The sequence below is a fragment of the Lissotriton vulgaris genome, chromosome 2_1 (genome assembly GCF_964263255.1).
Source record: "Lissotriton vulgaris chromosome 2_1, aLisVul1.2, whole genome shotgun sequence".
In the NCBI taxonomy this organism is placed as follows: Eukaryota; Metazoa; Chordata; class Amphibia; order Caudata; family Salamandridae; genus Lissotriton; species Lissotriton vulgaris.
Genome location: NC_141687.1, coordinates 1284414193 through 1284430569, shown reverse-complemented (window position 1 = coordinate 1284430569; position 16377 = coordinate 1284414193). Strand labels below are relative to the sequence as shown.

The following is a 16377-nucleotide window of genomic DNA, read 5'->3' as shown; positions in this document are numbered from 1 at the left end:
GGGTCATAGAGGCGAAGAACTATAGAGCTGAAGTATTTAACTTTTAAATAAAAGTCTTTGTCGGCTCAATATTGGAGCATGAGAACAAAATTATGTTTCTGAATGCTTTTGAATGGGAGAACATTTAAATGAAAAGTAACCTTAATGATTAAGTCTTCATTTTAATTGTATCCCATTTTAGTGTCACATTCACAAGCAGCAGGCCTTTTTCCCCCAGTGACCAGTAGACAGTGTGCCAGATTTGTAACTGAAAAATAGTCATTTGTTTTCAGATGGGAGAAATTTAAAGTGAAGGAAACGTTTTCTGTGAAACATTAAGTATTACTGTCTTCTCCCACTTTCAATTAAGCCAAATAATGTTTTTGAAGCACGTGTATTCACTTAAAATTCCCCCCCATTTAAATAAGTGTATTTTTGTACTATAAATGTGGCACCATGTCTACAGGCCACTGGAAGCAATATGCTTGGTGTTTGTGAACGTGAAACTTGGAAATGGTAGGAAATGTAAAGGATGAGTTTTATGGAATCCACATAAACAAAGTTAACTCTACTGTTTAATTTTCTCAATACAGTGCCATATTTATACGTTAAAAACACAGCCATTATTCTAAGTTGGCGAAATTTAAAGAGCAGAAAAATGTTCAATATTCTGAACATTTTTGCAGAACATTTTTCTAAACTTAAAATTTCTCCCATTTGTGTTATACATGTAACAGTTCCACATATGGTAAAAGGTATGTCCTGTGACACAAAAACATACGACACAGTCTCAGTTACCCGTACACATATATCCCATTCATATGCACACATGTTCATACATCGCCAAAGACCACGCTCTCACTAACACACACGGCAGCCCTGTTGTTGTACCCCATGTCAAAGTATTTTGTTCAAACCATAGAATATGGCTATATGGACATTAGGCGCAAGTCAATTAAGCTGGGTGTAGGGGCATCCGGTAACAATGCGCTAGTTGCTCAGCCTTGAGTAGCTCACGATGATTTTCACTGATCAGAAGTAGCTCCCACAACAGAAAAGGTTGGGGACCCCTGATTTTGATGATGGAAGAAGATACACCTTCCGCCGAAACGTAGCATCATGTCACCACTGGGCGGACTTAAATAATGTCAGCAAAATTAGCATGTGAAGTTAGAAACATGGCCCTTTGTTTTCTTTATATTTCTATCCTAGCATAGGCACTTGGAAGCTGCAGAGATAGTGGTGGGCAGGCAATCGCAACAATGTATGAGCAACTGTCTATTAGCGATAAGTTGATGTGAGATAATGCATGCGAAATCGTGCTGCTGTTATGGGACCAGCTATTCTATTATAATGTTATTATGATGAGGTTACATGCAGATATACACTGTATTCTTCGCATTTTTGCTTTGCCATGTATTGTAAGAGAATGGAATAATATGAAAGACCAATAAAGATATTTAAAAAAATAATAAAATAATCATGTCACCTCTGGGCACGTCCCTAAACCCATATTCAATGTATTTTAAACTTTTGTACATGTCAATACAAATTTGGTAGATATCTGCCTGCATCCATTACTATGTCTTTTCGCTTCCATCCTTGCATAGGGTGCAACTACAAGATACCTGATCACAGTTTGAGCACTTTCGGACAGGCATGCACGACCCAAAACCTCTACAATCATAGGTGGAAATGCTCTTACATACTTTCTATCTATCCATACGCATGCATAATGCTTAAACCTCTATCTCTCACATCTTTCATCTTCAAATTCAAACATAGGACCAGCAATAAAACATAGTACATCCACAACTCTGGTAATCAAACACGTAATCAAGACTATCCCTAGAGGACACATGAAAGACAAGCATGTGTGCAACCCTTTAAAAAATAAGCTGGGTGCCGTGTCAGGGCACAACGTGCTACAGAAATACAACTACAATGCAATATAAATCTACAGTTTAGCATCTGTAGCACAAAGCTCTTCAACAGGACCAAGTTGCAAGATGAACCTCCTTTATGGTGCACTTCGTTGGTCAGTCCAACAGCACCAAGTTGATTCTCTTTTAAAACAAACTGTGCACCTACTACCAAAGAAGGCTCCTCAGACCGAGACTGGGCCTACCCATGAGTACCTGCAAATATCAAAAGTCTTGCTTTTGCACGACCGTTTCTGTGGCATAGACACTCCAACTATGGAACGATTTCCTAACAATAAAAAATCCACACTTGCACCTGGAATTACAAAGTGCAGTAAAGACCTAGCTGATCACAACTACTACCTATGCAACACAAACACAATCAAAGCGTCAACATATGTCTGTTGTGCAAATACCCCAAGCAATCTAGCTGGACAACAAATATGGTGTGCTTGATCCGTCGTGCATCAAACTCCCTTAACCCTTATGGATCACTGCTAGGTCTACCTCAATACACTTGGACTATCCTGCATGCACATACACTTTTGGGTACACTTTGTTTAATGTTTGGAGGGTGGCTGTCGGGATTTACACCACTAAAGATAATATTTGTTCTACCGCCTTTGACTTTAGCATTAAACATCTGTTTACTTCTAAAGTGCTACGCACAAACATTCAACAATAAGACATTTTAGAAGTTTTTGATACTAGTGGGGCCAACTGGTCAGGAATTCTGGGCCCCACAGCAGAAGAAAGCCCTTCTGGAAGACCAGGCCAGCAACCCCTCTAGGCTCTCCAAGAGGTCTGGGTCTCATACCTGCGATACGACTTCCATATGCTACTCCCACTGCACAGAAGCTGTTGTTGGGAACAGCAGCAATTTCTCCAGCACAGCGTGTCCCGTGGTGGTTGTCGTTATCATTGTCTGGGTGTGGCATGGGGTCAGCATCGTTGGAGTTCAGGTCGTAGCTTCCTTCAGGGCTCTGCAAGACAAACAGGGACGATTAATGTCCTTATGAATAACGCAAACAACGAAAGACATGAATTATGGAAGAAGGTCGGCATAGCGATGCATGTATGAAGAACAGTGATGATCTTTATGAAAATGCATGTGTTTCAAATGCAGGCCAATCAGTGCACTATGGAACCATCCTGTCCACAACTTCAGGAAATGCCACCTCTCCCGAGGGTTGACACCCAGCCATTTTCTTACTAGCATGACTGGTATTATAATGACCTGGCCTGTAAATAAAATTAGAAGTATCATCCACAGCTGTTATTTTATCCCCTTATCAGTATATACTGTAAGCAGTAAATATAAGAAGAAAACACGTTAAAATGTGTCCTAGAGATACCTTAATAACTAAACTGATAATTAAAGTAAAGACACACAGAAAATCCACATTAAAAATGAATACAGACAATTTTATATAACGTTTTATTCAAGTATCATGTCTTGGCTTTAGAAGAACCTTAAAACATGAACAAATAGCCAGTATTTTTCTCCTCTGGGAAAGGCAACCCTACCCTCCCTCCGCACCAGCCAGCCATGGTGATAAAGGCTTGGAGGGAAGCAACCAAAACGAAGGGTTGGACAGGTAAAATCACACTGGAGACATCCTCCACCCCCCCCCCCCCGTGGGACACAGAAGCACTGGCCTGGTTACATATAGTGGAGGGCAATACGAAGTGGGATTTGTTGGGGATCTCGAAAGTGGGGGGGGGGGGGGGGGACATATGGTTGGAGGGGGCATGATGTAATTCGCAGACCTTGTAACTCAAAATGAGCTTACAGGGGCCCAATGGTATATGCAAGTTAAGCACATTCTATCATAATATATAGATGCCCTTGAGGGCATACCGGATGGACATCCCCTAGAATAAAGAGTACCTAGGGCCACTTCTACATCGCCAAGCCATCTTGTTTATCTATAGAACACTGTGAGAAAACAATTGCCCTCACTCCCTCCCCCTCCTCCCACTTCCCCATGGCACTACAGGCAAGTGGGAGGGGGGGATCTGGGAGTCATCAAAGACAATAAATGGAGCGAAGCCTGTAGATACCAATGTGAGATCGCAATCTGTGCTGGGTTCACGCTCATCCAATTCAAAATATTACACAGAGCATACTACACACAAGCACTATTAGTTTCAGTGGACAGGACAGCAGTGGATCGATGCCTGAGGGGGTGCGCACAACAGGGTAGGAAGACATACACTGAGGGACTGCCAGAAATTACGTCCCCTTTTGAGGGGGGTCCAGAATAGAATCACAAGTTGGTCCTGTTGGGGATCTGGAGGTAACAAACACTGGGTAGATATGCTCATCTTTTTTGTAATGTTGCAATTATGATAACCAGGCAGGCCATCATTTAATTGATGGGGGCACCCAATGTACTGACAGTTGCCAAGTGGGAGATCAATATGGACTGGTGCATGAGGGCTGAGTAGCAAATATACAAGGCCAGAGCTTGCCCGGCCTAGTTTACTAAGATCTGGCAAGGCCTGATGAAAGACCTAAAACTAGGTGTCCTATCTACGACTACCTGGATGGAACTTTCACACAGTGAAGGTGGCCTCTATGTACTGCAACAATGCCTAGACGTTGAGGTACACACACGTTCATAAATTTCTCTGGGAAGGATCCCCAGAGGAGCGACAATTACTGTTCCATTTATACTGGGCTTATTGCGGGTGGGGTAGGGGGACTTATGTAATGTCAAAACCTTGAATAAAAAGTTTAAAAAAACACTAGTAGCCTTTGACCACACCAGCGGCGGCCGGCACCAATCGGGGGTGGTTTGGGGGTGGTGAAGGTCAAATTAAAAAAAATTAAACCTACCTTACTGCCGCGGCCTCCTTGCCGTTCCTCCTGGTCGCGTCTCTCCTGCTCCCGTCGGCAGGAACAGAAAGCAGCCCGGAAGCACTCAGGCTTCCCAGAGCCAATCACAATGCTGCAATGCAGCATTGCGATTGGTCTAAGTGCTATAGCTAGGCGCTCATACGGGGCATGGGGTCCTGGGCATGTTCTTCACCTAGGCTGTAATGCAGTCTGGGTGTATAAGAGGGTAAGTGTGCATGACTGTTAACAGTCATTGAGCAATTAGGAGTGGGGGAAAAACCCACTCATCGGCTGCTAGGTCAGCCCCGCCCGCCTAACAATTTCACAAAGCTTAGCTGCGGTGCACTAAAAAGAAAATGATAACTGAATTATCATTCTATTTTTATTTTTAGTGCTGAAAAAAACTGTGGGGTGATGCTCCTCCGTCTTAGTGGAGGAGCCGCCATTGACTCCCCCGCTGCAAAGCTCGTCCAGTCTCTGCCGTGTTCTCTGCCCTAGGGGCCTCAGGTTCGGTCCAGCTGTCGGGGACTGCTGCCCGACTTGGCTTGATTTTCACTTTATTTTACTTCTGTTGCTACAACAGTCTGAGGTAATCTTTCAGGCGCACATTTGGTTTCGTTTTTGTCTTGTCCAGCATTGTTTTGTCTTGTTCAGCTCTGTTATTCGTTTAGCTTGTTCAGCCTTGTCTACCTCGCTTAGTCAGTTTGGTTTACTGCTCAGCTCACTTCTGGTTAACCCGCTTATTCAGAGGTTGATTACTACCCCCCCTGCTTCCGCTGTTTCTCGTTCCTGCCATTTCCCCCACTCCTGAGGATCCTCGCGCCCACCCTCCTGCCTCCCTGCAAGCCCCTCCTACACCTCCCAGGACTACTTATGGAGGCCGCCGGCTTGCCAAAGGCAAGCCTGTCTCTGCCCGTACGCGCTTGGACTGCGCCCAGTGCCAGGACCCCATGTCCACTCGCCGACAGACCGCCAAGTAGCTCCAGGACCCCGAAGCAACATCTGCTTTACTACCTCCCCACGATGAACCAGAGGACGCTTCTCTTGCCGAACCTGTAGCTTCTTCTGCGATACAGCCCGCATCACTTCTGCACAGAAAACCAAAAACAACTTGCAACTGCTCCAATGCACCATGATCAATGCACGCTCACTCTGCAAACACGACACAGAAATCAGGGACACCATCATCACACTCTCCCTTGACGTGGCCTTAGTCACCAAAACGTGGTTCAACCCCTCCTAAAACTCCAACATCGACACCACCACTCCAGACAGCTAGAAGACGATACACCACGACCACAACAACAAATACGGCGGGGGCATCGCCATCATCTTCACGGAAACCATCTGATGCACCGCTACCAACGATGATCCAACATCTCTTATGGAACACCTCAACTACTGACTACAGACCGACGCTAAAACCACGATTAGAAGCACCCTTGCTTACAAACCCCAGAGCCCGACCTGCCTTCACCGATGCCATCTCATCGCTCCCCTAGCCACCGACTCCTACCACAACGTCCTTCTTGGCAACCTCAATTTACACATATATGACCCCCAACTATGCCAATTCCACAACCCGCCTGGAGAACCTGAATAATATCAGCTTCACCCAGCTGGTCACCAAACCAACGTACAGCCGGACACACTCAAGGATATCTTCACACCCAGTGGCAAAGTCAAATTCACCCACATCACAGAACTCACCTGGACCGACTACGCAATAGTTCACTTCATCATCACCAAGCACCACAGCAGCTGGGGCAAGGTAACCGAGCCTCAATGGACACATGCTCTCAGCACCACACAACCCGAAAACTCAGCAAACCTTCCACGGACTCAATATAATCCCCTATGCAGACGACATTCAACTTATCCTCTCGCTCACCAAGGAACCCGCCAACCCCAAAACCAACTTATGCAATGCCATGACGAATGTAGCCAAATGGATGAGAGACAATTGCCTCAAACTCAACTCCGTCAAAATAGAAATTCTCATCCTAGGGAAGATCACCTCTGTATGGGACCACAGCTTGTGGCCATCAAAGCTCGGACCAACACCCACACCAACAGATTATGCACGCAACCTGGGCCTCATCCTCACAACCAATTGACCATGAAACGACAAGTCAACACAGTCACATCCTCCTGCTTCCACACCCTTCGCATGCTCCACAGGATTTTCAGATGGAACCCAATCAACACCAGAAAGACAATCATGCAGGCCCTCGTCACCAACCGCCTCCACTATAGCAATGCCTTCTATGCCGAAATTTCCACCCAGCACCTCAGAAAGCTCCAGATCATAAAGAACATTGCAACCAGACTCATCATGGACCTCCCCCAATGGACCCACACCACCCCCTACCTCAGAAACCTCACCATCCAGAAAAGATGCCATATCAAGATCCTCATGCATGCTTACAAAGCCCTACACGACCAAGGGCCATCCTACATCAACCATCGACAACTTCCACCTGCCTTCAAGACACCTGTGCTCCACTTCACTCGCCCTCACACAAACACCCACATCCACTGCAGAAGGGGCAGCTCCTTCTCCTACACTGCTGCCAAATCTTGGAATGACATGTCCCTCCACCTCCGTGACAGACTTCAGAAAGAGACTCAAGACATGGCTTTTTGACGGAGAGATGGCACCCTCAGCACCCAGATACCCCTAGGGGTGACTGAGTGCACTATACAAATTACTGATTGATTGACTGACCCTTCCCTGACTTTCAACCCTCACCACCAACCAAGTCTTGAGACTGGACGTCCTGGAGCTGTGGCTCCCCAGCCTCTGTGCAACTTTGGACTATGTACCAACCGCAATTTCAGGCTCTGCACCAGCCTCCTGGCTTTGTAACACCCTCCACTTCAGATCGAGGTCGACCTTCTCCCCGGGTCCCTTCTTAACCATGCACCATGCTGTACAATTGCCGCCCACATGATAAGTTGAGTACTCACATAGTTTGGGTGGATGTCGGCCAATGTGTGTTCTACCCCATCATCCACCACCACCACAGTCACCCCTCGGCCAGTCACATTCCGCTCCCAGACACCTGTCACATTGATGTCCATCCCCGGTCTCCGGGCATTGTTCTAGACAAAAGAAAATACGAGTTACTAAATAAGAAGACTCACATGGCTCCCACAGTAACTGGCAGTGAGAAAGGTGTACAGTAAACACCAGAGGTACACTTCCGTAGCACAGCCAGGGACACTGTGTATGTAGGGGCTCGGAAAGTTATACCTCACTATGTGTGAAGGCCCAGAATACATATATCCTATTGTGAAGGAGGGCCCTAGACATCTAGACTGAAGTGTGAGCAAGGGTCATGGTGACCCATGCATTACTGTTAGTAGTTCCAAAATTCTTATATCCGAATTTGAGCGAGGGTCCAGGATACCAACATTTGAGTTTTATTAGCAAGGGCCAATGATAACTATACAAGAGTATGAGTGAGGGTAAGGTAACTATATCAGACTACGAAAGTCCAGGAAACCCATGCCAAAGTTGAGTCAGGCGTGTAATAATTTATTGACATATTAATAAAAACCATTACAATACAAAAACAGAAAAGAAAATACCACAATATGACCAATATTCCCATACCAAAACCAAACTGATTCCTTAAAAGTCTGATCGAATTAGATAAGTAAACATTGGGCACTATATTAAAGTCCATTATTTCTAAAAGTCAATATAATTTCATAAAAGATTTCTTCAAGATAGGCCATTTAAAACATCACAGTGCTTTCAGGGTTTACAATAACTATAACAATATGCAGTAAGCACTGCTTGTAGGCTTCACTTAAAACCACCCCAGTTCAAGCTTCAATTTGACAGATTGGCATCAGCAGGCGGTTGGATAATAGATCGAATAGTCTGTCAGATCTAGGATGGCTCCAGGACAAGTTCATGAGGGTATCTGTGCGGAGGCAAAACAATTCGCAGATGGGCTAATGTTTTGAAAGACGTTGTTGTAGGGCTATTTAAAATGACGCAATTTAACTATCATCAAGACAATTCAGGCACTGGAGATTTTTGGCTGATTTCTCCAATAAAGTTATTGCTAAATCCATAACCTTTGCCTGGAACAGACGTGCAGCTTCTGACTAAATTGCCAAACATTGGTCGAGGGCCGTTTTGGTTGATCCAACTCCTTGATACGAATTGAGTGTTTCAGATTGATCAGTAAATAAGGTTGTGGAGAGGGAGAAGTAAATAATGGAAATAAAAGATGTCCTCTTTGTAGATTTCTAAAGGCCTCCAAATTCGTTCTGAAACGTAAATTCCTGTCATCTGTTTAGCCATTATCTTGACATGGTTAAAGTCCTGATTGGACTCCTTCAACTCCCTAAAATGGGAATCATTCAATAGGCCTTCAAGGTGCCGCAACTTGGTGGATGTTAGGAAAGGCTGCCAGTTTGTTCCAGTTCAAACTTTTTAGAGACTCTTCAGGTGCCATTCTCAGAGTCTGAGATTGCTGCACTAGCTGACCTCAGCTTTTTAAATTACTATCTGGTAAACTAAACTCAAGCCATAGCCAACTGGTGGGCGTGATTTCTGGTAGTGCAAAGATAGCCTTGATTGCTCCAAAGTAAAACTGCTAAAGGTTCTTATGCAACAATGATGCCCAGAGTGGAGCATTTCTTTGGGTCTAAATATTTCCAAGGTGCATGTGCCTTTAAGGCATTTTAATTGGATAGAGATGTTCCTCAATTGATCTTGCATGAAAGATCATGGGGCTGACCGAGCTTTTTTGTTGACAATTGAATTTTAATTGTTCATCTCTCCATACCCCCTAAATACAGAGAGGACTCAGTTGTTAAAATCGTTTGAGAGTTAAAACTCAATGAATGTTTTGCCTTGCAGCTGCCGAATTTCACGTGTTTTGTTTTGGACAAATTTAGTTTAAATTGATTTTTAAGAATGTATATGGTAAGACCATTTAGGGCCCTTTAGAGGCCGATTTAGTGTCTGATCATGCCCCACAATGTAATCAGCATATTGTTAAAGCAGCACACATTGACTGCTTAGTTTTGGTGGGTAGGTCCTTAAATTAGCAAGTGATGTTAATAAATCAGCTGTATAAAGGTTAAAAACTACAGCGGCCAGTACGCTACCTTGCTTAAGGCCCCAGTTAGTTAGAATTTTCTTAGAGAGCGCAGACTTGACCCAAACCCATCTATCCACATGCAGAAGTCGGACTTCCTTTAATAGCGGCTCTGGAATACCCCATGTTTGCAGTTTCGCCCATATGAAGGCCAACAACACCCACATACTGTTGTGTGTGAGGGACAAGTATACCTACATCTGGGTGTGAGTGAGGGCCCAAGACATGTAGACCCATGTGGAAGTGAGTATCTAGAATACATCCAAATGTGAAAAAGGCTACGGGAGGGCACCTACGCCTGAATGTTTTTAAGGGTCAAGGTCAACCAATATCTAAGTGGGAATGAGGTCCCAGGATACCTAGATCCTTGCGTGAGGGCTCAAGAGTCCTGTACCGGTGTGTGACTGAAGAAACCAAATAATTAACTACAGTGTGGTGAATCAGCAAATTATTGCATTCCTTGAAGTGGCCTGTAATTGACCTCATGGTCAAAGGTTCAAATCTTGGTAAGCATAATCAGCTTTTCATGCTTCGGATGTCGATAAAACGAGTACCACTTAGTTGGGTAACAAACCTCCGTTATTCAGCACCACAATAACCCTCTAGCTGAGCATGCACTTTGCAAATATGCATGTTAATTTAAACCGAGTATTAGGAATGCCCAAGTGTGGGGATCCAGGACACTTATATCCTAGTGGGACTGAAGTGTTAACATATCTTGAGGGCTCTGGACACCTTTATTTTAAAAAAAAATAAGGATTCAGTGTACCTTCATCAGAGTTTGCCTTATTCCAATAGAACTACTTTGTACGGAATAAGAAAGCGTATAGGGCTGAGTATTCACAGGCTGTCCGCATTCAGCATCACTGCAGTATAAAATCTTTCATTGTGCAACAATTGCTAGAGTTTGGTCTCTATTTTGTATGAACTCTGCAAGCATAGAATCCCATAAAAGAAACAACTAATGCCCAAAGAGTTCTCCAAAGATCAGTGGCTTACTGATAGGAAAGGTAGTCAGGACCAAGTAAACATCCTTTCCTGAGACAGACCTTGTTAAATTCCTCTAAAAACAATGACATTCATTTACTCAACCTGTAACTAAACGTTTGAGTCTAGAGACTATGATAATCATCTAATATACGTAGGAAAAAACATGCAAATGTTGGGTCCTGCTTATTAAGAGGTTTTAATACTTCTATCTATGAACAAAGTTCTTTGTCGTCTGCATCTTGTAAATTCTTCTTTATCATCATGGTCTTATTTTCTATTCAAAACAGCTGTAGGTCGAGGGCATTGTAAATACCATGCATACATTAATAAGCTGATCTGCTCAGCTCACTATATGTTTCCAATTGTGAATCAGATGCTGTCCACCCCTCCCATTCTGAGAAAAGTGTAAATATTTTATGACAATTTTTTTCTGATGGAGCATTGTTCACTTTAAGAGTGTGAGGTGGGGTCGGGGTACCTATGTCAGAGGTCCCATGTTCTCAAGTCAAGTCAAGTCAAAATTTGTATAGCGCACTACATACCCGGAGGGTCTCCAGGTGCTTGAGGAGGGGGGGGAGGTTTACTTATCGAATATCCAGGTTTTAAGCTGTTTTCTGAAGGCTAGGTGGTTTTGAGTGAGGCAGAGGTGGATGGGAAGGGAATTCCAGGTTTTGGCCACCAAGTAGGAGAAGGATCTTCCCCCCCATGGTGGCTTTGTGGATGCGCGGGACGACGGCGAGGGCTTGGTTGGACGAACGCAGCTGGCGGGTGGGGGTGTAGAAGGAGAGGCGCGTGTTGAGGCAATCCGGTCCAAGTTTGTAGAGGACTTTGTGTGCGTGGGTGAGGAGACGGAACGTTATCCTTTTGTTGACGGGGAGCCAGTGCAGGTCTTTCAGGTGACCGGAGATGTGGTCTTTGCGAGGGATGCCTAGTATGAGTCTGGCTGAAGCATTATGGATGCGTTGGAGTTTTTTCTGTAGTTTTGCGGTGGTACCGGCATAAAGGGTGTTTCCGTAGTCCAGACGGCTAGTGATCAGTGCGTGGGTGACCGTTTTTCTTGTTTCGGTAGGGATCCAGCGAAATGTTTTTTTGAGCATGCGTAGGATGTTGAAGCATGATGATGAGACGGCGTTGACTTGTCTGGTCATCGAGAGTGAGGAGTCCAGGATGATGCCCAAGTTCCGTGCGTGGTCGGTCGGTATGGGGGCTTTTCCTAGGGCCGTTGGCCACCAAGAGTCGTCCCAGGCGGAAGGGGATGTGCCTAAGATGAGGACTTCCGTTTTGTCCGAGTTCAGTTTCAGACGGCTGAGCTTCATCCACTCGGCTACTTCTTTCATCCCTTCACGTAGGTTGGTTTTGGCGGCGATTGGGTCTTTGGTAAGTGAGAGGATCAGCTGGGTGTCATCAGCGTAGGAGATGATGTTGAGGTTGTGCTGACGTGCGATGGTTGCGAGGGGGCTCATGTAGACGTTGAAGAGGGTGGGGCTGAGTGAAGATCCTTGCGGGACGCCGCAGAGGACTTCGGAGGCCTCTGACTTGAAAGGTGGGAGGCGGACTCTCTGAGTTCTTCCGGCGAGGAATTGATGATCCAGTCCAATGCTTTTCATTGAATTCCGATGTTTCTAAGGCGTTGTATCAGGGTGCGATGGCAGACTGTGTCGAAGGCTGCAGATAGGTCAAGGAGGATGAGGGCGACTGTGTCTCCGTTGTCTAGTAGAGTTCGGATGTCATCTGTTGCTGCGATGAGGGCGGTCTCGGTGCTGTGTTTGGCTCGGAAGCCAGACTGTGAGGAGTCGAGTGATTTGTTGGTTTAGAGGAAGGCGGCGAGTTGATTGTTGATGGCTTTCTCAATGACTTTGGCAGGGAATGGGAGGAGCGAGATGGGGCGGTAGTTTTTGAGTTCGGTGGGGTCCACAGTGGGTTTCTTCAGAAGGGCGCTGAGTTTGGCGTGTTTCCAGCTTTCTGGGAATGTGGCGGAATTGAGGGAGCAGTTGATGACGTCTCGGAGATGGGGTGCGATAACGGAGTTTGCTTTGTTGAAGATGTGATGGGGGCATGGGTCTGTAGGGGATCCTGAGTGGATGGAGTTCATCAGGTGAATGGTGTCTTCAGTGGTGATTGTGTTCCAGTCGGAAAGGTTATTCGGAGGAGGTACAGGTTCGGAGGTGAGTGGGGTGGACTGGTTTGCGGGTTGGTTGTCAAAGCTGTTGTTAGGAGCCACATTCTCAGTGCAACTGATAGCTCAGGATACACAATTTTGAGCAAGGGCCCATTACACTATTTGGAGTGTGATGAATGGCCCAGGGCACTCCAATCGGAGTGGGACTGAGAGACTACAATATAATGTTCTAAATGTGAGTAAAGGCATAGGGTGTTCTAGTCTGAATAAGAGAGAAGGAGTAGGCTACCCCATATAAAGTGTGATTGTGGTGCTAGAATACCCTATTCTTAGTGAAAGGACCTGATATTACCTTCTATCTGTGAGAGGAAGCACAGGATAACATATTGTGTGTGTGAGGGAGAGTCAGGGCCTTTTTGTTTCGGATAGAGCCCCAGATAGGTGTGAGTGTGCCCAGAAGACTACATTATGAGCATAAATCAGGTCCCATCCTTTACTCCTAATGTATCATCTCAAGAGATTCTGCACTTCTCACCAAGTGCCACTGGTGGGGATACTTGGGGTCATTGAATGTCACACTGCGCTTAGAGCGTCTGAGGTGCCTCTGCTCCGTGTACCACAACACATGGTTGTGCCGTTCCAAGACATCCTCCACTGCTGCCCTCAACCTAGACTGGCTGTCCCGCGCCAGGGCATCCCCATTGCCTGTGAAAAGAAAGTGGTCCTTCAGCTCCCCTATCTGGCCCTTATTCACGAGGCCTGCCGTTTGTGCCAGTTCATCCGCCACACGTGCCAGCTGCTCCGTGTTCGCCACCTCGTTGGGGATCTGTAGACACACTGCCCAGGACATTGGCTGGATGTCCTCTTCCGGGCCCTGGGCAAGTCCACATGATGTTGACACAAACATTAAGGCCAGGCACATCCATAGGCAGGTGGAGATGCGTTGTTGGGAGCCTGTCATTGCAAGGCTGCACTGAAGCACCAAGCCTTTCATCAGAGGCATCAGAATCCAGTGCTGCAGGGGGATAGAAAGAGAGGAGTATAAGAATGGCTCTGACAAATCACAAAAGCAAACTTTTCACAAATATTAAAGGAAATAAAAAGTGCTGACGAAGAGACCTAGTACTGCAAAAACAAAAATTAGGTTTTAAAATCTTAGTTATTTGATCAACCAATGGTTGGAACGGATAAGAACCACTTTGAACATATTACATTTTACAAAAAGAGCATCCTTGAGAGAATGCGAAAATGTGAGATGTGTAGTGCTGTTTGGCTTCAGAAAGTAATGTCAAGGAGAGCTGAACTTCGTTAACCCCCTTCACCACAAACCCCATTTTCAAAACCCCAATGACATCACAGAAAGTAACATCATATAACCTTGGATCCCGACAACATCCAAGTTAGTCAATATATCCAAGCAGAAGACTTTATCCCACAAGAAATTTTAACAAAAACTTCTAAATATAAGCAAAGCAGCGACAGATATACCCAAATAGAAATAATTCCATCAAATCCCACCTTTCAGTACTGCAGTTTGTTAAGGAACCCTAAAAAAGGCTGGTACGGAACCCTAAATGCTGCCAGCTGGAGTTGAACATCCAGCACTGCAGGCCCGAGTGGATCCCTCAGCAGGGTGGGGAAGAGCCATTAACACTATAATCTCGGCAATACCCTGTATTTTTTTTTACTAATTTATGTGCGTTAATTACTTTAAACGTTGGTTCTTTGCACAAATAGAATAACTATTCTATGGGTATTAAGAAGGAGTGGGGGGCACAGAGCAAACAGGGACTGTTTGCTTTACACGTTGCCTCTACATAAAAAAATAGATCCCTCATAGTGCCTCTGGGTACGATCAGTCCACATCTGCTTATAAGCACAATGATGGTGCCTTTCTGTGACTGGCTAGCTTACTACTGTGAGTAAAGTAGCCATCCTGTAATGACGACTATCCTTGTAGATTACAACAGAAGCCATTCAAGGAACAAGAGTAGTACACCAATCCTGCGAACAGCATCCGACAATCCACTAAGTCTTCACTATTTGTAAAGCCAGTAGCAAGTATTAGAAACATATTCATGCTATCAATAACTATAAAAGATGTCAGTATCATTTTTTATAGAACTGTATTATTTTTATTATTATTAAAGGCATCCTGGAATGTGTTTCAAATTGGAGTAATAAGTGGTCCTGTAAGGGATATGGAGCGTTAAATAGAAATAATACAATTATTTTTAATAAGAGACTTGTAATACTGTTAAATTATATTGATCAAGTTAGGTCAAAAGTGTTTATTTTTTATTTTTGGCAGGGCAAGAAAATGAATGCTTTTGTCAAGCATTCCTCCTATGAACACACTGGTCATCCACAAATCTCACTGTGAAACTGAAAGGTTCAGGCCGAAGTAGGCCGAGTGAAACCCAGTCGAGTCTCTAGGTTTCTCACTGCCACTCACTTGAGCATGGAAAGAGAAGAATGGGCTTCAAATTGTGAGGCGAGCCATGCTGTCTTCCGGCCCAGTCCGCTATATATGCAGAGCAAGACGAAGTGAAAGGAGTCGAATTTCAATTTGTAATAAATTTGCCCTCTTCCACACACAGAGGACTAAAACCACCAAATTACAAATTCATAAGCATATTTGAAACTTTGAAAGACAATTACATATATTTACAGAGTACATAAAACAAAGCAACTTTTACAGTCCTTACAAGGCTACTCCAAAAGACAGGTTCAAAAAAACAATCTTGTTGCTTGGGTAAACTCTCACATACATCATGGGGATACACATGCATACACATCATGCATTTCCAACAGGCAACTACGCTCATGATTGGCTCCCCTATCCATGCTCCTAAATGATTTACCAAAGGTAATCTGCCCTATTTAACATTTAGTTATGACCAATGAATTTTAGGATCCAAAGAAACCTTTAAATAAAAAGTTCAGGTCTACCATCTTGGCCTTTTCAAAACTGGAATGAAGTATCATTATCATTGTACAGTGCAAAATGCCTTGTTCAAAAATAGTCTGGCTGGTGGTTCATTTTAGATAGAATGTAATTTATTCACGGCACCCCCAGACATCTTTTTTAGCATCCAGACATCATTATTAGCATCTAAAAAATGTATATCCAAACACAATATACTAAAACGCTCTCTTAGCAAAAGTAGAATCTTGATTCTCAGAGCCCTGCCTAAATCCTGGATCTTGAATGTGCTGCGACGTCCCAAGCCCCTGTCACGCCAAGAACAACTACCAGGCAAGCTAGGATGAGACCCTACATTCTGGTAATAAAATCCCTTAGTGCACAGAGAATTTTCTAGCACATGTGCAGCCACTTGTGCAACTTAGATGACTGCCCGGATCGTTGCATCTGCATAGAACTCATTTAATGTTGTTTGG

At 44.6% G+C, this 16377-nt stretch overlaps 1 protein-coding gene across 6 annotated transcripts in view; it reads right to left on the bottom strand.

The window, feature by feature from the left end:
- Positions 1-16377, bottom strand: part of PCSK7 (proprotein convertase subtilisin/kexin type 7) — a 305529-nt gene that overhangs the window by 180050 nt on the left and 109102 nt on the right. For all 6 annotated transcript variants that reach the window (XM_086957038.1, XM_086957041.1, XM_086957037.1 and 3 more), the window contains 3 exons: positions 13511-13990; positions 7714-7848; positions 2719-2884 (listed from right to left, as the gene is read on the bottom strand). In XM_086957038.1, the coding sequence (XP_086813164.1) occupies positions 2719-2884; positions 7714-7848; positions 13511-13990 (781 nt within the window). The remainder of the gene's footprint in view (positions 1-2718; positions 2885-7713; positions 7849-13510; positions 13991-16377) is intronic.